This window comes from Kryptolebias marmoratus, linkage group LG15 (assembly GCF_001649575.2).
Source record: "Kryptolebias marmoratus isolate JLee-2015 linkage group LG15, ASM164957v2, whole genome shotgun sequence".
In the NCBI taxonomy this organism is placed as follows: domain Eukaryota; kingdom Metazoa; phylum Chordata; class Actinopteri; order Cyprinodontiformes; family Rivulidae; genus Kryptolebias; species Kryptolebias marmoratus.
In genome coordinates, this window is record NC_051444.1 from 29,138,798 (window position 1) to 29,162,836 (window position 24,039).

General features: G+C 38.9%; 1 protein-coding gene across 1 annotated transcript in view; it reads right to left on the reverse strand.

Annotated features, from left to right (window-relative positions):
• The window catches only part of adamtsl5 (ADAMTS like 5), a 54,581-nt gene extending 32,549 nt beyond the window's left edge, over window positions 1–22,032 (reverse strand). Inside the window, exons 1-2 of the mRNA XM_017435028.3 lie at window positions 21,412–22,032; window positions 4,673–4,748 (exon numbers count right to left, since the gene is read on the reverse strand). Coding sequence (XP_017290517.1) covers window positions 4,673–4,748; window positions 21,412–21,431 — 96 coding nt within the window. The 5' untranslated portion in view covers window positions 21,432–22,032. The remainder of the gene's footprint in view (window positions 1–4,672; window positions 4,749–21,411) is intronic.
• Window positions 22,033–24,039: the final 2,007 nt, after the last annotated feature.

The following is a 24,039-nucleotide window of genomic DNA, read 5'->3' on the forward strand; positions in this document are numbered from 1 at the left end:
CGTGCCTTGGTTTAGTAATATCATGTTTTAGTAGTTTAGTTATCCTGTACCTTTGTTAGCATTGTCATGTTTTAGCTTAGTTATCTTGTCATGTTCTGTAACTCTGTCTGTAATTTTGTTCTTGTGTTGTAAAGCACTTTGAATCGCCTCGTGCTGAAAAGTGCTATATAAATAAATGTACCTACCTACCTACCTACCTTTGTAAAAAAAATTGTAAAATTCCCTTGTTAAAAAAACATGTAGACTCATGAAATATCAGACATTGCCTCATGTTACAATGGTTTACAAACATCTTCCTTACACTAACATCTACGTGACTGCTGAATTTCATTACTCTCTGTGAAAAACCATCTTTGAAGCAAATCAAACACTTTTAACAGATCAGACTTTTTATATTAGTTACACTAAGATAAGAATCAAAAGCCAAACTGACTCAGGCTGTTTGACTCTGTGACTCATACTGCACACACGCACTGAGCTGAGAACAACCTGTGATTCAGATTTCCATCATTTTTTCTTGGCAAGGTCACCTGAGGTTGCCCTCATTAGTGTTACCACTGGTTAAATTAGCGTTGATAACAGTTGGAGATGGGGGGAGCTGGCTTCTAGATTAATGGAAGCAAAGCAACCTTTCACCTCAACAATGCACTCCTTCCCTTTCCTTTACATAAGGGGGAAAAGAATGACTTACACAAAATTCAATTCAATTCAGTTTATTTATATAGTGCTAATTCACAACAAAATGCCATCCCAGGACACTGTACAAAAACAGTTATACATATATTTTAAAAAGCCAATTAGTAAACATTATCTATCTAAGGAAGCCAGCAGATTGCATCGAATCCTAACTTTATCACAATCTCCCATCCTGAGCAGCACATTGGTGACACTAGAAAGGAAAAACTCCTTTTTAAACAGGAAGTAACACCCAGCTGAACCAGAACCAGGCTCAGGTTGGGTGGTCATTTTCCTTGACCATCTGGGGTTTAAGACGACAGGAAAGAGGCACAGACAAAAACAGAATGTCTGGACTATGGAAAGAAGAACAAAGAAGTTAATGATACATATAATTAAAAATACAAATGTTGAGAGAAAAGAGAGTTTAGACAGCAGCAGGGTAAGGAAATGTGGTCAGTTCAGTTAGGATTTATCAAAAAGAAAAGACTCAAGTCTAGTCTTAAGAGTAGATAGGGTGTCAGCCTCACAGACAGAAACTGGAAGTTGGTTTCACAAGAAAGGAGCCTGAGAACTGAAAGCTCTGCCTCCTGTTCTACTTTTAGAAACTCTAGGAACCATAATTAAACTTGCCATCTGAGAGCAAAGTGCTCTGTTAGGAAAATATTGAACAATACGATCTTTAACATTAGATGGAGCTTGGTTGTTGAGAGCTTTTTATATTAGGAGTAAAATTTTAAATTCTCTTCTGAATTTGACAGGGAGCCACTGGAGAGAAGCTAAAACTGGAGAAATCTGATCTCTGCTTCTAACTCACATCAGAACTCTGGCAGCAGCATTTTGGATCAACTGGAGATTTTTATAAGTTTTTTGGACATTCAGATAATAAAGAATTACAATAGTCCAACCTAGATGCATGGAGTAGTTTTTCTGCATAATTTTGGGACAATTTATTTTATTATTATGAACCGAAAAAAGTGAGAATAAACCTGTCAGTTTGGCATTTAAGTGGATAACTTTTTTAGAGTGTACTATATTTGTCTGAATCTCCCAGCATGCCTCTTTTCAGGAAACTAACTCTCCTAAGTCTCTGGAAAAGCTGTCCACCTTGAAGGCAACTGGAGACCATAAAACAGTAATTACATATTATACATAAAAATAATAAAACAGTTTGCCTTGATAATTTTAAATGCACAACAAAATGAATACTAAACAAATGGTCAGAAACAGGACTTGATGTTTGTGAGTGAACTATAATAAAATGAGTTAAAGAAATAAGAATTAGAAGCTAAACAGAAAAAAATGTGGTCAAGAGTGTAATAGAGAAGCAGTTTGATTGGATAAAAGTGATATTCAGTGATGAATCTGAACTAGACAAAGAGATGATGCTGCAACATTAGTTGGGTGCATGTTAAAACATACAAATAGCATGAAAACTATCCACAGAAACTGGGGATGCATATTTTTCTTAAACTATCTTAAACCTAATGTTTAGCTATAGACTTAAAGACAACAAAGCTCTAAGAGTAAATATAAAGTGGTGCCTTTGTTAAAACATCAACTTCACTTATAACTTTTACGTATTTCCACAATTTTACAGAATTTCACATGAAAAGTAGGAAACTGCAGCTACAGTTTTCAAGTGAAGACTGAAGTGAGGCAAGGTTGTGTGATGTTGGCTCTCCTTTTTAACATTGAAGAAGACAGAGGTAATGACACTGAACATCCCAAATCTACTCATGACTGAGGAAATGATCTACTTCGCAAGCACTGTTAGACATAATGAATAGCAGGCAGTGATGTAAAGAACTGTCTTAGCAATGTTTTGAGATCCCAGCAGTACAGCAAAAAGTCCAAGCTGAAGCTGTACCAAAGCTGTGTATTTTCTCCTGTGTTATATGACTCAGAGTGCTGGAGGTTGACTGGCAGTGACCTTAACAAGCACTTTGTTTTCCAAACAACGACCCTGCAAAGAATCCTGAGAATCTTCTGGCCCAACACTATCTCAAATGAACACCTGCACACTCGTTGTTGTCAGGATAGCATGGAGACCATGTAATGAGGAGAAGGTGGAGGTGGGTTAGGCACCTGCTTTGGAAAGAACCTGGTAACTGTCACAGTTTCCTCTGTTCCTGCCACACCTTCTGCCTTCAGCTTCACCACAGTCAGTAGTTTTCCATTGCATCCTGCCATGCCTCAGTTACCACGCCCTCGTAATCAGTCATCAGTCTCACCTGTTTCTACCAGTACTTAAGTTCACAGTTCACAGTCATGCTCTGCCAGATTATTGAATGGGAAACCTAGTAAATGTCCAGCGTTTTTTCACAGTCTCTGTTTGCCTTCTCGATCACAGACCCTTGCCTGAACCCTGACCTTCAAACCTTGCCTGCTCCTCATCTGACACCGTCCCTGAATCTGACTCCTGGTAACAAACTGCTGCTAACGTTTCTGGACTTTACCTTCTGGATTATCCCTCTCTGGATTTGGCTGCATCTATTGGATCTCCCAGTTTTGACCCCTCGCCTGGCTCTTGACTTATCCACCCGCCTAAAGCCCTCTTGGTATGATCCTACTGCACTCAACCCTCAGTCCCCGCTGGTCTTACCTGCCTGGATCCAACCCCCGGATCCTGACGTGAGTTCAGAGTCCAGAAGCAAAAATCCGGTTTGGGTTGCATCTCCAATAAAAACCTTAAAACTTTGCCTTTGTCTGCTTGTGCTGAATCCTGCCAAGTCAAGCCTTGTCAGGTAACATTACCCAAACAGCCCTACACCGGACACCAGAAGGCAATCGCAAGAAAGGCAGACCGAAGAACACCTGGCGATGAACTGTAGAGAGTGAGATGTAGACCCTAAACCACACCTGGGGTACCATACAGATGCTGGCCCAGAACAGACAAGCGTAGAGGACCTTTGTTGCTGCCCATCATGCCAGAGGGCATAGTGTTAATAAGTAAGTAACAACATACACATTTGACTTTCTCCATACAAACATTCCCATAAAAATGTCACATAAAAAACTAGGGAAAACAACAGTCTATCCTGAAAAGCAAATTTGTCAACTTTTATATCCAAGGAGGTGCAAAGTTTGAATTCAAGCCCCTGCCACATGAGTTTAGTCTGTGCTAATAAACTAACAAAAAAGTAAATACAGAGATCAAATCTTGGTATCCTATATATACCAGTAATGTCGGGCTCATTCGAGCTTGAAAAGGGGGCAGCAATGATTGCAACAAAGACAATACAGAATTATCCGTCCATTCATTTTCTTTACCTGCTTCTCCATTCTGGGTCGCGGGGTATGGAGGACCGAAAGCGACGTAATCAAAAATAAAAGCACAAATATATATATTTTGCTTTTGCCTTTTCCTTACACATCCATTTCATCAAGTAATGTTTAAATTTTGCTTTTCCTTTTTCCTTACACATGCGAAAAAGCAAAAGCAAAATATAAATAAGAATAATGCTCTCCTTGTCCAGCCTGTCAGTTTAGGTGGACGGTCGTGACTTGGTGGGTTTGCAGATGTGCCGTACTCTTTCCATTTTTTGGATGATGGATTGAACAGTGGCTCCATGAGATGTTCGATGTTTGCCTGCTTTAAACTTCCAAATAACTTCATTTCTGACCTGTCTGAGGTGTCCCTTGGTCTTCATGAAGCTATTTGATCACTAATAATGTCTGAGGCTTCAAAGAGCAGCTGAAATTATACAGATTAAATTATATACAGCTGGATTCTATTTACTAATTAGGTGACTTCTGCATTGGATTTCAGTTTGGGGTATCAGAGTAAAGGGGTTTGAACAAATGCATACTGAATATTTTTTCAAGTTGCTGTAATTCAGTTTGAAAATCATCAAATTCTCAGCTGCTTAGTAATTCAACAAAACTTCCCATAGATGTCATTTTAAAAGAACCTGAGCTGGTGAGCCTTGGCCAAGACCAGTAGAAGTTATTTTGGTTGAGGCCATGCAGGACTTTGTGTTGATGTGGGACTTACACTCAGCGGGGAGGACGGGCAGCCGGGAGCGGCCAGCAGCAAAACAAAGGTCAGGACCTGGAACAGAGTTGGCTTCCTGAGGACACACAGTGAAACACAGTCAGTTTGTTGGCATTTTAGGGTTCAAATAAACATGAGCAATAAGAGTAAAGTTGTAGCAGCAGAAGAGTTTAATGTGGGGACATGAGAACAAAACCATGACTGACGCATTGATAATATCCACAAAGAAACTGTGACGCTCCTAAAAACCTCCAGTCAGCAGCAGCTAAGGTCAAGAATGCCCTCCCATCCAGTAAGTATTATCAATCACACCTGCCTAGGTCCCTGACTCAGACCCAACTAACAGACCACCTGCTGGACAGAAACACAACTCCTCCCCTATCACCCATAGCACAGCTTTTGACCCTCTTACATAAAATGATGCTGGAAAATCACAATCACCTGCTGCAGCCTTTTCACATCACTAATGATCAGAATTAGAGCTAAATATTTTATTTATTTATTTGCAACAAAACATTCTAAACATAGATTTCTGTGCTTTGGCATAAAATAATTGTTCTTTATCAAAATAAATATTTTCTATTTTTGCAATTTATGGAAGAAGTTGGCATATTGAAAATTTACATTTTCAGATTGTGTAAATATATTGAAAGGTAATTTTACTGATAATGATAATCTGCAGATAGACACCACCCACATGCAAACCCATATAAGGAACAAGCAGATAAAAAATGGATGGATGGATGGAGACAGTGTTTTAGCATGAATGGAGCCCTGGGCAATGGCCAGCCATACACTATGATTTGATTATTTATTAAAATGAGCTGTCACACACTGTCATACACTGAGTGATTTCATTTTAAACGAAATAAAATTTAGACTAAACACTAATGAAACAAATTATTTTTGTTAATATTGATTTTATTTGTTTTATTTGTTTTCATTTTTACTTATCATGACAGGTAAAGCTTCTGACTGCAACCCCTGAAGTGACTATGTCCTCCACTTTCCTCCCTCCTTTCTTTTTTCCAAAATCATGTGACACCTTCTCAGCAACAACAGGAGTGCTGTACAACAGAGGAGTGCCCACTCTCAGAATTGACTCAACTCCCCAAACTGACACACAAATAAGACATAGAAATTTGTTTGTTCAAGAAACAAAAATAACAAAATAACTTATTTTGGAGTGCTCATCCTGGGCCTGAGGTCATTCTAAGCGATATATACAATAGATAAAAAAATCTTACTGCTCATAACCTTTCCACAAAACACCACATCAGAAAAATCTAAGCTATTTTTAAAATAAAATTAGCAGGAACAAACATCCTCTCCTAGCTTCCATAGTATAAAAGCAAAGTTATTACAAAAATCTGACTGTAAATTACCATAAATTTTAAACAAAAACAGGAAGTAGAAGATATTGCCTTTTCAGTTTACAGCATGTCCACAATAATAGGCAAGTGAGTATTTTTGACCATATTATCATTGCTATGCATATTTTCTAACTTCAAGCTTTATAAACTTGAATGCCTTTTGGACTTAATAAAATGAGGTTATGTGTGTTTGTGTAATGAGGGAGGGTGTAGCTTAAGGAGAACCTATATCAAGGTGTGCATAATTATTAGGCAGCTTCTTTTCAAAATGGGCCGAAAAGATTTAATTGACTCGGAAAAGTCAAAATTTGTTAAATAAAGTCTGTCAGAGGGATGGAACACTCTTGAAATTGCTGTGGTATTAGGGTGTGATCTGAGAACCATCAAACATTTTGAGAAACTGCCAAAGATTCACAAAGAATCAAATATAAAGCTACCAGGAATCTATTATCCTCTAGAACTGTCATATTCCAGAAATGCAACGTACTTGGAGTACCCAGAGGTGTTCGGTGCTCAAACATATGGGCAAAATAAGAAAGGATGAAAACCAACCATTACTAAACAAGACAAATATGTTGAACTGTCAAGACTTTGCTGAGACATATCTGAAGATATATTTTTTATAGGTTTTATGGTCTGATGAGGTGAAAGTGGCTCTTGACAGATCAGATGGATGGGCCTGTGGCTTGGTCAGTAACTGCTGCAAAGCTCCACTTCAAATCATGGCCTGGTATTATTAAAATGAGCTAATTGGACCTTTAGACTCAAAATCAACTTTCAAACCCACTGCCGGCTTTTAAAAGACACTTTCTTCAAGCATTGCTACAGGAAGAATTCTGCCTTGCAGGACAACAATCCATCGCATACCTCAAAGTACTCCACTGTGTGGGTTGTCAGTAAAAGCCTTAAAGATGAAAAAATAATGACATGTCCCTCTTCCTCACCTGACCTGAACCCTGTTGAGATCTTGTGGGCCCTTAAATGGGAGATTTACAGTGAAGGAAAACAATACACCTCTCTGAATAGTCTGGAAGCTGTGGTTCCTGCTGCACAAAAAGCTGACTGTCAACAAATCAAGAAGCTGACAGACTCCGTGAATGAATGACTTATGGCTGTTATTGCAAAGAATGGTTGCTATTATTCCCACTTAAACAGAAAAAAACAACTGAGGAGATATTTGTTTTTTAATTTAATTTCATAATTTGCCACACTTATAGTTGCCCAATAATTGTACACACATGAATGTTTTGTGAGAAAGTTAAAATGTCACTTTTACTTACATAAAATCCAGGTTTGAGCTCTATTAACAAGTTAGAGTGAAAGAGAACACTGTAGTTGTCCGATTAAAGAAAAATTAGTCCTGAAAAACGCAACTTTGATGATATTTGCTGATAAGTGCCTTTTCCAAGGGCTCAAAAAGATCTATCTATCTATCTATCTATCTATCTATCTATCTATCTATCTATCTATCTATCTATCTATCTATCTATCTATCTATCTATCTATCTATCTATCTAATTGTGCACACACTGTAAACTAATTTTCAAAATGCATCAACCAATTCTATAACAAATATAAAATAGTGTTTTGGTTTTTAAAATGTTATTTTACAGTATCTGTATGCAAAATCTCCACTTGCTTCAGATAAAAAATGTAAAACTGTAAATAAAACCATGCTTCACAAAATGATCCAAAGCGGATTTGTGTTTAAATTTTTTGATATATGACCAAGTCCATGGGACATTCAGCGAGTGTCATCAGTTTAATGAATCTGCCAATATGTGAAACCAGTAGCAGATATAATTTATTATAAATATTTATTTTATTGAATTGGATGCAACTTGTTTGACTTGTTTTGGGAGCAGACCCTGGGGGTGGACCCAGAACTTGTTGGAGTGATTATATATCCTCTCTGGCCTGGGAACGCCTTGAGATTCCCCAGGAGGAGCAGGAGAGTGTCGCTGAGGAAAGGGATGGGTTTCCCTACTGCACCTGTTGCCTTCACTACCAGACCACAGATAAGCAGCAAAAGATGAACGGATTGTTTTACTTTTAGAAAATTGTTGTTACAACAACAGGGGTGACAAAAAAGTCAAATTGCTGGGGTCTGAGTAATGTTTGGCTGTACAGCCTTAAGGCTCAGTTATAGTTGCGCTTTGTAGTGTCGCACAGGCCTACCCATTTATTGAACGCGCAGACCTGAGAGAGCGGTGTAGGCATTTATACTTGGCACTTATCTCGGTGCAGTATTCTCTGAAATGACAGAGGGCAGCACACTGCATAACCAGTGGAAATGCAGTAAAAAAAAAAGAGAGCAGACGGTTGTCACACACCAAATATGGCTGCACGTCTTCAGGAGGAAGAACTGTTGTGTTTATGGCTATGATACAAAGAAGATGATTAAACTTAAAGCATTCAGTTTGACTTTCATAGATTTATTTGCTTCGAATGAAATGTTGAGTACATAAATGGCATTATAAGGATAGTTAACTGTACTGTATTACTGGTTGTGATTTGCCCTTCATAGGACTAATATTTCTTCCCTCTGTGGTCTATAAACACTCCTTTTTATCGGCTGCAGCAGTAATCTCCTTCCATAAGTTTTGAGCCGTTTGATTATCTTTGTGATCTCTCACACAGGGATCATATAAATGCTGATACAGGCGAACCAGCTCCGCTAGAGAACCAAAATCGTCCATTTTGAATAGAGCGCGGTGCGCACACCCTTGACCGGTGATCAACGCGCCATGTATAAATCCAGCTTTACCCTGTAGGTCAGTTTTAAAGAGGTGAATTTATATTTTTAAGTACATTTACTCACTGATTTATTGGGTTGATGATAATTTAGGAACAATAGTGTTCTTGTTGATGAATAAGTAACAGACTGTGTTGGAAACATACCCTGTTTGTTTGACTAAATGGTCCAATTTCTGCATCAACACTGAGTCAGAAGCTTGCTGTTGTACCAACACTTTGAGTCACTTACAACACGTACAATCTCCATGGAGCTTTGTGCTGAGTGTATTTGCTCTACAAACTGAATCATCTCCTCTCTTTCCTTCAGGCAAACACTGTGAGGTAACAAAGAGACACTGATTCTCTGTCTCTTTCTCCGTCTGACTTATCAAAGGACTAGCACTCCACTTGAGTAGTGATACATGGAAAGTCCCTCTCTTTGACTGTCTCCAGGCACTGTTTTACTGACGGCTGTAGCGTGTCACACATTTAAAGGGTCCACTTTAGAGAAAAGTATGTAGGACAGACAGTATTTGCTAGGTAATGGCAGCCCAGTTGTTTCTCCTTCGTTTTGTTGAACCCTCCTCTCTCATGTCTCGTTTCATCTCACATCCAGCCTGTCTGTCATCCATCTCTCTCAGCCTCTTTTATCTCTCTCCTGAGCTGATCCAAAGCTTTTAAAGTTGCCTTTTGGCTCAGTCCCAGGTCAGTAAGTTGCCCTGTCCAATTAAACGATACACATCTCCCTCACACTTGGCTGAGCAGCCAGTCCCTTCAGAGCCCTCAGCTCCCGTCCTGGCCTTACATGGGGGGATTTCTTATCAGGCGAACAAAGAGGGTCGCACTGACTGAAAGAGGCAAACAGAACATAAATCAGGACTTAAGAGGCCCTCTTATACACACACACATTTATTTCATCTCCAGTGTCTTAGATGTGAATCTTTGGCAATGGTTAGAATGCTTGCAAGTTTTTATAAAATTGCTCAACTCCTGAAAATTGTTAGATGAATGCAATTCATCTAAATGAACATCAAATCAGAGTAATATTAACCTGATGACAAAGTAGGGTGGTGAAACACCATGATTATTTGTATGTTTTTGACTTTTTAATACAGTTCCATGTCTATTTATCAGTGTTTCCCAACGTTGGTTTAGTTAAAAACAAAAACAACCACATTGACGCTTCAGTGTTTGTAGCATCCTAATCTAAAGCTTCAATAAAGTAATCTGGGGAAAAAAAACAACTGTTGAGCTGTTATCACTTTCATAAAACAAGTTTGAAAACTCAAAAACAGATGTGTCCCAGGAGGAAATATAAACCTCTTTACTGAAGAAAAACTTTCTGCTGAAGCAGGGTGTCTATCTTGGACTGCATTGACTCTAAAAAGTAATCAGTCATAGAATAACATAAAATCGTTACATTTTGAGAGTTTCATTAAGATCTGTCCAGTGGTTAATGATATATTTTGCTGACTGGCAAAGTTGATGCCAACATTTTAGCCAAATATCCAACTTAATGTGTAGAACTTAGAATTAGTGTTGGGAAGGACTCTTGACTACAACTTAGCAAATTTTAGCTTAATGTCTGTAAAATTGAGTTATACGAATTTTTATGCTCATAAAAGTTAATTAGAAGTGGCAGCCATCCTAAACCAAGTGAACTTCAAAAGTTAAGAAATTAGAGATGTTCATCCCATGATTAATTTCTGAAAGTTTCATTAAAACCCATCCAGTGGATGATGAGATATTTTGCTAACATGACAGACAAACAAACACACATGCCCTTGCGAAGCACACACAGAAAAAGACAAAAACATTATTTTTCATGGTTTGTCACTGTTTCGTATGGAAGACCCTTACAAAAAAATCCCATGAAAATCACATGTGACTTTCACGTGATCACATGTGATCACATGAGAAGACGTGATCACATGTGGAAATATGTGATTTTTTTGTGGATTATGTGAACCACATGTGGAAAATGGGAATCACATGTGGAAATATGTGATTTTTTTGTGGATTATGTGAACCACATGTGGAAAATGGGAATCACATGTGATCACATGTGAATTTCGTGGGATTTGTTTGTAAGGGGAGGATCAGGGCCTCAGCGATACAATTGTTTTACCCAAAAATTCTGAGATTAAAGTCAAAATTCCAGGATTTCTTTTCTTTTTTTCACCATGGCCCTATCCCTCTTCTGTAGTTTTCTCAACTGAACAACATCTGTCTTACTATGCAAAGGTTGACCTTCTAAGGCTGCAAACATCTGTCTGATCAGCGCATCTTGTCAGTCTAAAGCAGGGGTGGCCAATCCTGGTCCTCGAGGGCCACTATCCTGCATGTTTTACTTGTTTCTCTGCTCCAACACACCTGATTTGAATCAGTGTGTCATGAACAGGCTTCTGCAGAACATGAAGAGGTAATTTAACCACTTAATCAGGTGTGTTAGAGCAGGGAAACAAGGAAAACATGCAGGATAGTGGCCCTCGAGGACCAGGATTGGCCACCCCTGGTCTAAAGGTTTACCCATCATCTGCTGGGCTGATACGTTCAGCAACCTCAGGAGATAAACAAAGGCATAGGAACAAGGATGCAGTTTGTTAAGAAAACAGACAAAGTAAACAAATGGTGTCATGCAAAAGAATGGTGGTTTAATATTAGCATATGTATCATTTCTATACACTAGTATGACATTTCTGAGAAAGATTTGTTTTAATAGCCTGGAAAACAATATAAACATGGCCCTTGTTTGGCTGGTCATTAGCCTAGCGTAGATGGAGACTACTTGATATAACATCACTACAAAAATCACCAGACTATCCCTTTACACAACTCTAGCACCAGGCTGCAACACTGCAAGAAAACTACATAAAGTTGACATGTCTGGATATGTTTTAAATCAGCTACTGGTTGAAACACAGCCCAGAAATCATCAGATTCACTGTAAAAAGTTCAAAAACAGTACCTATAAACTACTAAACTTGGAGCTGAATACAAATAAAGAGAAAGAAACAAGCTCGACACACACACACAAATAAAAATATCACACAAACCCAAAGAGCATTCTTTAAAGAGTTTTGTCATCATGAGAACATGTTGGTTGAGTTTATAAACTAAATAAAATCCATGAACTGAAATTGTTTCTGAGTTTCTTTTCATGTTGGGAAGATGTTGGAACATTTAAAGGCAGCAGACCTGGGGACTGACTGCTTGGGCCCCCACCCAACCAGGGGGCCCTTGCAGAGGTCAGCATAGGTCAGCAGCACCCCCACCCCACCCCCATCCCCAATTAAGATTATAGTAGTACATTGGTGCACAGCTCCAGGGCAGGGAGAGGGAAATGTCTTTAATCAATGTGAGAATGGTTGTTTATTGTGAGTAACATTTGTCACTCATTTGACATGGGAGGAAGGAAGGAAACTAAACACCGCCCAAAAGACACAAAAACGCCAAATTAAACCCATAACCAGACTGATCACAGACAGCATTAAACTAAAAACAAGCTGGGCTTCATTCAGTTAAAATCACATATTTATTGAATGAGCTGGGCATAAATATAATTTGAAATAGTAAAAAACTGGGTGAAATTATTAATTTAAGGGTTTTATGCATTTAATGTTTGCTCCATTTTGATTTGTTATTCCAAAATTTCAAGATGAAATAAGCCAGTAGCAAGGTTCTGTTAAAAAAGTATAATTAATAAGGATAAATAGAGGAGAGTGAGTAACATAGATGAGTAAAAAAAAGTTTCACAGTGTGGTTATTTTCAAGTAAAAATTACAACTTCAAATTTTGCTAAAAATTCTCTCAGTGCAAAAATTGCATAGAATTTAGCTTTATTAAATCCATATATTACACAAACTAAATGATGGTCTGCACTTATGAGTTTTTGAGCCTCTCATAAATGGTGAATGTTGGGGAGCCTTTATGTAACGCTGCTTTATTAACAAACATGATTCTGCATGAAAGAAATCAGTGCATGGACTACAGAGATGCTTCTAAATACCATTGTTTGTTAACACAGTTCTGATGTTTGAAAGTTTTCCTCACTTTTGAACCAGTAAGGAACATTTCTTATGAATGACAACATTGGGGGGACTTACTGCCTTATTTTTGAGCTGTCTAGACTTTCCAAAATTGTTGCAAACAAACTCTACCAGTCTTTACACTTCCAATACATCCAAACGCAGACATTTTTGTCTTCTTTCACCCAACGTCTTCTCACTGCTATACGACTTGTGGATTTCTCTCAAATCCCTCCAAAGTGTAGAATGCACACAGCCAAACTCTCATTCTCTTACATTTTATTTAAGCTTGGACTTTTCTCCTCAAAACTGGAAGTGAAGGTGGCTGTGGATCAGTGGTTAGAGAAGTTGCCCTTACAATGTGAGAGTTGGAGGTTCAATTCCTGGCAGGAGTCACATGTTGAAGTGTTCCTGGGGAAGACGCTGAACCCCTCATTGCCTCTAATGTGTCCCATTGGTTTATTAATAGAGTTTAAAGCACTGATTTGTCTCCACAGAATGATTTATTCAGATTAGCATTGTAGAGATTCAGTTCTGTATGACTGTGTGTGTTGTAAAGTAGCCTGAATGGTTAGAAATGCGTTATATAAGTACAGTCCATTTATCTTTATCTGGCCATATCTCCTACATTAAAAGCTGTAGATGTATGAAGACTTACATGTGTGGCATTCAGTCTTTCAATACGACTTATAGTTTTTGCACAGTGATTGCTTGCTTGAGGCTTACTTTGTAGTTTGTGTTTCTGTCTGCATGTCTTAATAAGAGCATTGTCAAGAATTAAGAGACATAGGTGTATGGTTACTATTGTGACTCTAGTGAGACACTGGCAGAAGCTTTAACATTTTATTTGATCTTACTTTTCTTATACAGTTTATACACCAGAACATTTGCATTTTTTAATTAGATTGATACAAAAGTAAGTCCCAAACATTAAAAACTTCTGACATTTTGAAAGAGACTGTCTGAAGAATTTCAGGCAGTACCTTTCAAATTGTCTTCAGAAGTTTTCTAGTTGGACACCACCTCTAAAAATCTTCACTCAAAGAGGCCACCATGCTGCACTTTCCCTGCCTTCGTTCCTAATTCCTCTGTAATGTTGCTGAACTCACAAACCTTTTCTCAAACACACCCACAGAGACAGGTAGCGCTCACATTCCCACCCTGCACAAATAAACAAAAGTTCAACTCTCTTATCACGCAATTACAAGGCAAGCAGCACGCTGCTCTGGCTGACTGCATCGCAGGTGAGAATGTGTCCTTTGACCTCAGCAAAGGTGGAAGCCGACGTCGGAGACACTTTGACTAAAAGTCTCTGCTCCGGTAGTTTCTGTTTTGGAGATCCTATTCCACAGACGTCTGCATACCCTTTGTGTTTGTAAAAGCACCTCATCATCATGCTGGGGGGGTGGCCTTGACCTCTGACCCTCTCTGAAGTTTAGCTGTGACCCACCCAGTGTTTTGGAATTCCTAGTGAAGGGTCTGATGGTTATATGGAGCATGCTGCTGAATGAAGTGACACAAGCAGGAACAGATGTTGAGTGTGAAGGCTTGGTGGACCCCTGCGTTAGTGTTTGAGGGCTCGGGGACAAGGCGCTGACCTTTGCATTTGTGTTTGAGGGCTCGAGGTCAGGACTGACCCCCGTGTTTGTCTTGACTGTGAAAAAGGCAGCAACAATCGGGGGCTCAGTAGCCTCAGTCCGAGGGCATGAGCAAAACAAGCCTCTTTGAACTGAAGTGGAGGGTCTTTGTGCCTCAGCAGCTGCTTCACTTAAATAGGTAGTAAAACATTTGAGTGAAAGGAAATCAAACACCATTGATTGTCTGGGGGGGAGCTAGAGTGAATCAGAGTGAAAGAGAAAATGAAAAGGTCGATGCTGTGTTTTTGTTTTTCCTGTTGCCAAAATGTCTTAGCCTCTTGCTCAACTCGTCCTCTTCGTTTTGCTTCACTTTGCTTAATTTGCTCCTTCCATGACAAGGAACACGAACTCAGTACACCATTATACCTTTGGGATTATGAGATTATCTTTTCACAGCCACTTTGACTGAAGCAGAGCCTCTAAGCTCATCTACAATCATGGTCTTACAAGATGAAAAACATGAAGACATGCACGCAAGAGGCAGTGGTATGTGAAATAACCCAAACAGGAGCTGATATTTGGACAATAACATGGTACAACCCAAATTTCAAAACAGGTGGGATTAAAATGTAGGAAAAAACACAATTGTATGTAATAGTTTAGAAATCTCAAAACATCTTATTTAATTTACAATGATCCCTAGTAAACATTTAAAATGCTTAAACTAAGAAAATGGATTGGTGGATGAATGTAGTATGCACTATTTTGTTGAAATATGTAAGGCCTTCCATGAAAAAGACAAAAAGAAAAAAATAATTCTCTGCATTGATGGGGCCCTTTCAAATGTGTAAGATGTCCAAGCTAGAGCCAATAATGCACCCCTATATTATCAAAGAGGCGGGCTTATGTACTGTGTGATGTGAACTGGTTGGACGGTCCCTCTTCTCTGGCAAATGTTGTGTTTGAGGTTGTTTTTTTTAATTAAACAATCAGATTTTAATTTTCCTGACCACAGAACAGTTCTCCTCTTTGCCTCAGTCCATTTTAAATGAAGTTTGGTTCAGAGAAGACAGCTGTGTTTCTGGATAATGTTCACATCTGGTTCCTTCTTTACCTGATGGTACAGTAAACTGTGTTTGCAGACAGTGATTTTTGGAAGTGTTCCTGAGTCCATGCAGTGATGTCCAGAACAGAATCAGACCTGTTTTTAATGCAGTGGCCCCTGAGGGTCTGAAGATCCCAGACATCCAGTACTGACTTTCAGCCTCGTGCTCAGAGATTTCTTTTAATGATATTATAAACTGAAGATGATGGGATTTTTAAAGTCTTTCCAATTTTCTGTTGAGGAACATTATTTCAAATTTGTTTAACATTTTTAGACAGTTTTTCACAGACTTATGAACCTCTGCCCATCTTTACTTCTGAGACATTCAGTGTCTATAAAAATCCCTTTTTCATACCCAGTCCTCTTACTGACCTGTTGTTAATTAACCTAATTAGTTTTGAATTGCTCCTCATGCTGTTTCCTAAGCCTGGATGTAAGTAAGGGATGTAATCACTTACTTACATCCCTTTGTTTCCCCTGTCTCCACATCTTAAAGTTGTGTTGCTGCTTTTTTTTAATAATCATACAATTTCTTAGTTTAATTATTTGATATGCTTACTAAGTTCCATTGTGACTAAAATATGGATTTAGGAGGTTTACAAATCATTCCATTATGTTTTTATGTAAATTTTATACAACATTCCAACTTTTTCAGAATTGGTTTACTAAAAATGAAGCCACTCAGACACAATCGACACAAAAAAGCCTAAAAGAAAAAAGATAAAAATGCACCTATATACTTAGAAGTCACACTTGTAAAATATTTAAAATTATAGGTAAAATACATTAATAGTTCAGAATCACGAACAAAACCAAGTAATTTGTTTCCAGGGACAGTCAACATGTCCATAAAATTTCAAAAAGACTCTATTGCAAAGTTTTACAACATCCTGCTGACAGACAAAACAAAAGAAAATCATTCATGCCCAATGAGTAAAATCACAACTCAAATCCTTCATTAGAGCATTCAGTCAGTAAAATCTACTTTTTTCCATCATGGTGACTCAAAGAAAGAGCAGTAAAATCTCATATGACTGAACTTTGAAACTGGAGACTTTATATGAACACTTTTATTGATCTTTAACAATATTTTTATGGAAACTGAACGAAAGAACCTGGTTTGATGAGACAGGTGGGATTTGATTTTGTTTCTTATTTATTCATCACTTTAGCCACCTGTAACTCTAAAAGCTGATCAAATGCAAGGCTGCCTTTTTGTGTGTGTGGGAGTGTATATTTGGGTTTTAGTGTTTGACTCGATGAATGGGTGAAATGTTTGTAGAAAGTAAGGCCTGAATCCTCACTGTTTAAACTCTGCCAATAAAGAGTGTCTTTTTGTTTCTGTCAAATTCCTCCAAAACCTTTGCACTCTGGCAGGCTTTGTGTTAATGTTCTGTAACACAAACAGTCAAGAAGTCTTATATAGACATAATCTGCCTGTTAGCAAAATATCTCATGAACCAGTGGGTGGATTTTGTTGAAACTTTCAGAAGGTAATCATTGGGTGCACATTTCAATCTAAAGCCACAGCTTATTGAACAACAATTGCTATAACTGAGTCAGTTTTACAGATATTTAGCTAAACTTTTGTGTGGTAGTAGCTGAAAGTCAAATCAACATGATGATGATGATCTGCATTCCTTCAAGAAATGCAAGTGCCAGTTATACATATGAATTTATGAGAGTTAAGCACAAACTTCTATAAGCTGAGAAGTGATGGTGCTGTTCTCAACTGTAAAGTAAAAAAGATTATCAATGGCCTTCATCTGGTCACCTCTTTGAAAATTTTCTATAGGTGCCTCTAAGAGATGATGTCCAAATAAGGTTCCTGTTGATATTGAAAACCAGAAGGTTACTGACTGAGAGGCAGCAGTGCAAATCACCATACTCCTATTCCACTTCTGACCCTTTTACACACAACAAACATCCATTTTTTTCACAATGAGATTAAATAATTCTGATCTTTTTAGGCATCATAAAATAATCAAGATCTTGAGCTGATAATTAAATTTGGGGCAAAAAGGTTTTAATTGGTGTTAAAACTACAACTTCTGAGACATGATTTAACACATTTTCATTCAAATCCCTATCTCCAAATTCAGATACTTGGTTGAATTAAGAGAATCATACAATCATACAATCCCAAATCCAAAAGTAAACACCATAAACATATCAGATGATTAAACTAAGAAATTGTACATTTAAAGAATGAAAATATTATTTTGAAGCTGGAACAGTGGCAACAAAAGGTTCTAAGTGGTACAAATAAAAACAGTTGGAAGAGCATTTAGCAACTAATTATGTTAATTGGCAATAGGTCAGTAAGAGAACTGGATATAAAAAGAGCTTTTTAGAGACTGAAGCTGTCAGAAGTAAAGAAGGGCAGAGGTTCATCAGTCTGTACAAAACTGTATCTAAAAGAATGGAACAATTTCAGAATAATGTTCCTCAACAGAAAATTGGAAAGACTTTGAATATCCCATCATCTATAATATTATTCAAACATTTCAAGCATCTGAAGAAATCTCTGTGCTCACAAGACGAGGCTGAAAGTCAGTACTGGATGTCTGTGAGTTTCAGGCCCCCTTTGCCACTGCATTAAAACCAGGTCTGATTCTGTTCTGGACATCACTGCATGGACTCAGGAACACGTCCACAAATCACTGTCTGTAAACACAGCTCACTGTGCCTTCCACAAATGCAGGTCTAACATGCAAAGAAGAAGCCAGATGGGAATATTGTCCAGAAACACAGCTGTCTTCTCTGAAACAACACTCAATTAAAATGAACTGAGGCAAAGTCGAAAACTGTTCTGTGGTTAGATGTATCAAAATTTGAATTTTTTTTTGGAAACCACAAATATCACATCCTCTGTATGAAAGAGGAGAGGCACCATCCAGCCTATTATCAGCACACAGTTCAAAGCCTGCCTCTCTGATGGTATAGGGATGCATTAGTGCCTCTGACACGGGCAGTTTACACATCTAGAAAGGTACCGTCAATGAAAAAAATGTATTTGTGGGCAGAAAAACATGCTTTCAATAAAATGATTTCGTCTTCATTGAAGACCATGCATTTTTCAGCAAAACAATGTTAAACCAGATCCTGCATCCATTCCAACAGCATGGCTTCATAGTAGTGGAATAGTACTTCATAGTAGAAGAGCCCAGGTGCTGAACTGACCTGCTTGCAGTCCAGACCTCTCACCAAATGAAAAAAAATTGACGTATCATGAAACAAACAAACAAACAACAACAACAAAAAATCAGGAAAGAAAATCTTACATTAGACAAGAATGGGCCATTCCCTCTAAAACCTCTAGCAGCTGCTCTCCTCAGATCCTAGATGTTTACAGACTGTTGTTAAAAGAAGAGGGGATGAGTCACAGTGGGAAACATGAACCTGTCTTGTCCTTTTTGAGATCTGTTACTGGCAAAAACCTTTTTTTTTTAAAAAAAAAAGGTGCAAATTCTTAGTTTAAACATTTTCTGTTTTTTTATGTTTTATTGTAAATACAAGTTGAGTTCATGAGATTGGCAAACTATTTAATTCTGTTTTTATTCACATTTTAAACAACATCTGAGCTTTATTTGGAATTGGGTTTGTACTTAACAGCTACAATATATTAAAAAGACTGCAGCTTGGAGGCTCAAAAGCTTCACTTTGGGCTAACTTGGGGCAAAGGTGCATTCAAAATCAAAACCTGCTGTTAAACTGAGGATCAGAAGTAGTTCAGGGTCTGCAGCCTCCATCTGGTGTCCATTACAACATGCATTTGTGATGGTGCATCTGTAGAATAATGCCTCACTTCCTCACTTTAACTCTGTACAACTGAAGCAATATTTTTAACCAAAGCAAAAAGTTTGCCTAACCTTTTTGGACTTTATTGTTTGTCAAAGTCATGAGGAAAAAAAACAGCATTGTCAATAACATCACTTTCCAAATTGTCCTTCAGCAGCACTCAAAGTTCCCATTTACCGGGAAAGAAAAGGACTGACATTCCTCCTCAAAGGAGGGAGTGACATCACTGTGTGTAGCACCAAATTAGAGTCCTGGTTTTGAAGCTTTATGCTCAGTGTTCCATTGTAAGTAGATTAAATGTGTTCATGAAGGAAAGGGCTCACTCCCAAACAAACATTCCTCCTGAGAGTCATTACAGAGATAGAAAAGGAGCCCAAAGCCAAATCGTTCTCCTTAAAGACCAGTCAGGATTAACTGCAGCAACTGACTGACAGGCTGCACATTGCTTTGACACGTCACATCAAATACAGCCCAGAAAAGGAAAGAAATACAGGTTTTTAACACAAAAATGGCAGCAACTGTATCTACTTACTGAGAGCAGTTATTACGGCTACTGCCAAAAGGCGAAGGAGGAGGATAATGTTTTTACCCTTGTCTGTGTGTGGCTTTTGGAGTCAACCAGATTCAAGATGGCTCCCACAGTCAAATGGCTATAACCCAGTTCATTTTACAGATACTGTGCTAAAGATTTGGTGTGATCGTAGCTGAAACTAATTCCCAACACATACCTGAGCCACAGCAGATTGTGCAAAGTCTTTGTTTAAACTTTTGCCATCAACTATTTGGAGCAAACTCTGTCTATTAGCAAAATATTTCATGAACCACCAGACGGATTTCATTGAAACTGTCTGGGAAATAATCCCTGGATATACATCTACAAGTGATTAACATAATTTAAGATGGCTGCCACAGCCAACTGACTATTGCAAACACAAAAAATGGTTAGAATTCAGTCACCTTTACAGACATTGTGCTAAAACCTTGGTGTGATTGTAACTGAGAGTCATTCACAACACATACTCCAAGTGCTACTCATTGCGTGAGATTGTTGCCTTTAACTTCAGCATCAAGTGTTGGAGTCAGCCCTGTCTGTTAGCAAAATATCTCCTGAAGCAACAAACGATTTTTAATGAAACTTTCAGAAAGTAATCATTGGATGTACATCTACAACCAGATAACTTTTGGAGTTTATCCAATTTAAGATGGCTGTCAAAGCTAATCAGCATTAACCAACACAAGAATGTCTTTAACTTAGTCAAATTCACAGATGTTGAGCTAAAATTCGATGTGGTAGTAGCCCAGAGTCTGACCATGACATTTCATTGTATTGCATAAAATCACGCATAACTGTATTTTCAATCTTTGACTGAAACTGCTATCACTTTGTCATGTCTCATCATAAGATGATCTTAGTTTAAAACTCTCGCACAAAAGTTAGCGGGCGATATGCAGTCTTTCAAGGAATCCTAGGCCTTTAACTTCAAATGAATGTTTGGAATTGAGAGAAAGATTTCAGAACAAACTGGAGCAAAGGCTCAGCTTCTCTGCAGCCTGCTGTGTTTGTGTTCTCAGTTGCAGGGATGCTGGGATTAGATAAAATATGAGCAGGTATTTATAGCTAGTGACATTTAGACAAAGGTAGCGGAAGAGGATGTGTATAGTTAGTGAGTTGTAATATCATAGATATGACAGGATAACCTCACCCTCTGGCAGGAAGCAGCCTATCAAACTTCACTCCCTAGAGAAAACATTAAAGCAGCTCAGATGTCTGCAGGTTTTTGCAAATGTCAAATAATACATGACTTATAAATGCATCAATGAATACTTAATCACCTAGTTTCCTATGCGCTATTAAACCAACCTTGGAACAAACACCATCCAACAGGGGGGAAAAAATCTCAAACTGTCCCTGGAATTTATCACCTCTCTTTCGTCAACAAATCTTCAAGGCTTTGCTGTTCCTTGCAGGCAAAAATCCCTCAGTGTAAATATTTAAAGTCCCCACATATTTCCTTCCTAAGGAGCCGCTCAGAGTGCAGTCACGAGGAATGTGTCGCTTCTCCTCAAAACTCTCCCTGGCGTAAGCTTCCTCCCCCAGAGGCAAGTTTCAAGCTCTCACCTGGTTCGGACCGAGGACATGGTGGATCCGTGTGGGTTCGATCGGGCTCGGGTCCTGTTACGTCAGCGCTCAGGTGGAGTTCTGGTGGCGCATCATGATGTGAAGGGGCGCGGACGTGACGCACAGCGCATCCCAGCTGCAGGGCGAGCCGACACGCGGAGTCCGGAGCCAACAGCACCGTCCATGTCCTCCCTCCACAGCCCCGGCTGCTCCTCTCACTCCCGTTCTCTCTCTTTCTTTCAGAGGAAACCTAAACTCAAGGAGCTGCTTACATGTATGTATGTGTGTGTGTGTGCGTGTGTGTCTCTCTCTCAGCTGCAGAGCTGCGCCATCCAAACAGCTGCGCTCCTCAGTTCCCAGAACACAAACTGAGTGTGAAAAACACGATCAGGTGCGCGAAGGGACCCCTTCCCTCCAGCTGTGAGTCACATCCAGCTCACTCCAAATGACTTCAGCTTACTTCAGGACTTGTGTTTAACAGTTTGCAGGCAGATAAAGCCTCTGGCCCAGCAGCAGGTAGATCCAGGAGCCGCTCCTTCCTCTCAGTCCGCACCGATCCCAAGTGCGCACAGCGCGACGGAGACTACAGCTGAGGAGTCCACCGAGCAGTGTGTGTGTGTGTGTGTGTGTGTGTGTGTGTGTGAGAGAGAGAGAGAGAGAGAGAGAGAGAGAGAGAGAGAGAGAGACTCTGCCTCCACCTGAGCGCTACATTCCTGCGCTAAACACGCCTCTCTCCTCCAATCAGAGCCCCGCAGCTGCTCCCAGCTCTCAGGAGGCTTCACCTTTGTGCTGCCGGAACATGATTAGAAACTGGATTTAAACTCAAACGGTTCAGTCTCACTGGTAAAGAAACTAACCACTAAAGACGCTCCTTACACCAGGAGGAGAGTGAAAAATGAGTAGAAAACTGGTGCAACTGGACATTGATATGAATATATTTCTTAAATAACTGGAGTTTTAACAGTCAAAGATTTGTTGGTAAGACTTTATAACAAGTGCACTCAAAGCCTACCTTAAAACTCCTTAAAGGGATAGTTCAGTGGGATTACATGAAAAGGTTCTGAATAATTAATACCTTACCTGTTGTGGATAGCTCCTCAATTAGCCTCAGTTTGGAGAATTCTGACTGCATTGCTGAGGTAACAACTAGTTTCTGCTACGCAGCATTACAGCAGAAAATTGAATAGTTTTCTGCCTGAGTTGGTGCTCCTGGGCTGCACAGGGAATGCTACAGCTTACTGCTGTTGCCAGGTTTCCAAATAACCACCAAATTCTATTTTAATCTCCATGTAATATGAAAGGAAGTGGTCTTGGTCCCACTTGGATTAGGTGTTGGCTCATCTGTCCTGTCAGACATGAACTTTATTTCTTTAAACTGAGTCCCTGAAGAAGCTATAACAGGTAAGATATTAATTCATCAAAACATTTCCGCAGGAGCTGGCCAAACTGTTAGGATTTGGGTTTTTGCTTTTATTGTCTTGTTTCAGTTTGAGTTTATTGTTTATTATATTCAGTTAGTCTGGTCCTAGTTCAGTTCCTTGTGTCTTGTCTTTATCCACCTCTCCTCAGTCAGTCACTTGTTTCCCTGCCACGCCCATCTCCACCTGCTCCTCGTTATCCCTCACCTGTGCCCACTTCACCTAATTACCATCTGTCTTTAAAACCCGGTCATTTCCTCCACTGACTCGCTGGTTTGTTTGTCTATTTTCCCTGATGTCTGGTTCTGCTCGTCTCCTGCCGTTGTCCGTTCAGTTTTTGTATTTAGTTTGATTGTATTTAGTTTCCTTCTTGCGGCCATGCCAGCTTTTTGTTTTGGGTTTTCTTTGTTTTAATAAATTAGTTTCTTTTCATTATGAGTCTGCACTCTGGGTTCGCCTCATTTTCCCCACACCATGACACAAACTATTCCTTTAATGTGTCAAGCCTTAATGGAGGCATGACTGCATTTTTGTTCATGTATTTTATACGTTGCATTTTTTCAATATTACCTTTATAACCAAATCTTACATTTATCTATTGTCTGCATGCTCTAGTTTGAACTATCCCTTTAATCAAAGTACAGCTCAGGATAGTTTAAATAATTAGTGTAGAATATCTTATGAATTCCTGTTTTTACCAGCTTCTGATCAACCCACTGTGGTTACCTCACACTTTTCAGATCTTGAAAAGTGAATCTTGTATTTTTCGAAGAAAAGTCTATCAGTCACTGATCATGTGCTCTTTTCCTTTCATCCTAAAGTTTAAAAACAAAGCTCTTGTGCGATCTGTTTATGCTAGTAATATGTGTTGGGGATGACTCTCAGCTACTACCACACTGGTCAATATCTGTAAAAGTAACTGAGTTACTGTTCGTGCTGGCTGAGGTTCACGAGGTGAGGGGTGCCTGCACAAACATGGTTATAACTTTCTGATTTACAGATACTGAGCTGAAGTTTGATGGGGTAGTAGCTGAGGGTCATCCTCAACACATACTCTGAGCACTAACAAATTTTGTGAAATCACACATAATGTTGTTTACAAGATGTGACCAAAACAGCTACACTAACTCTGTCCCTTCTCGTCATAAAATGATCTTAGTTTAAAACTATGGCATGAAAGAAAAGAGTTCATTATATGATCAAATTAAAT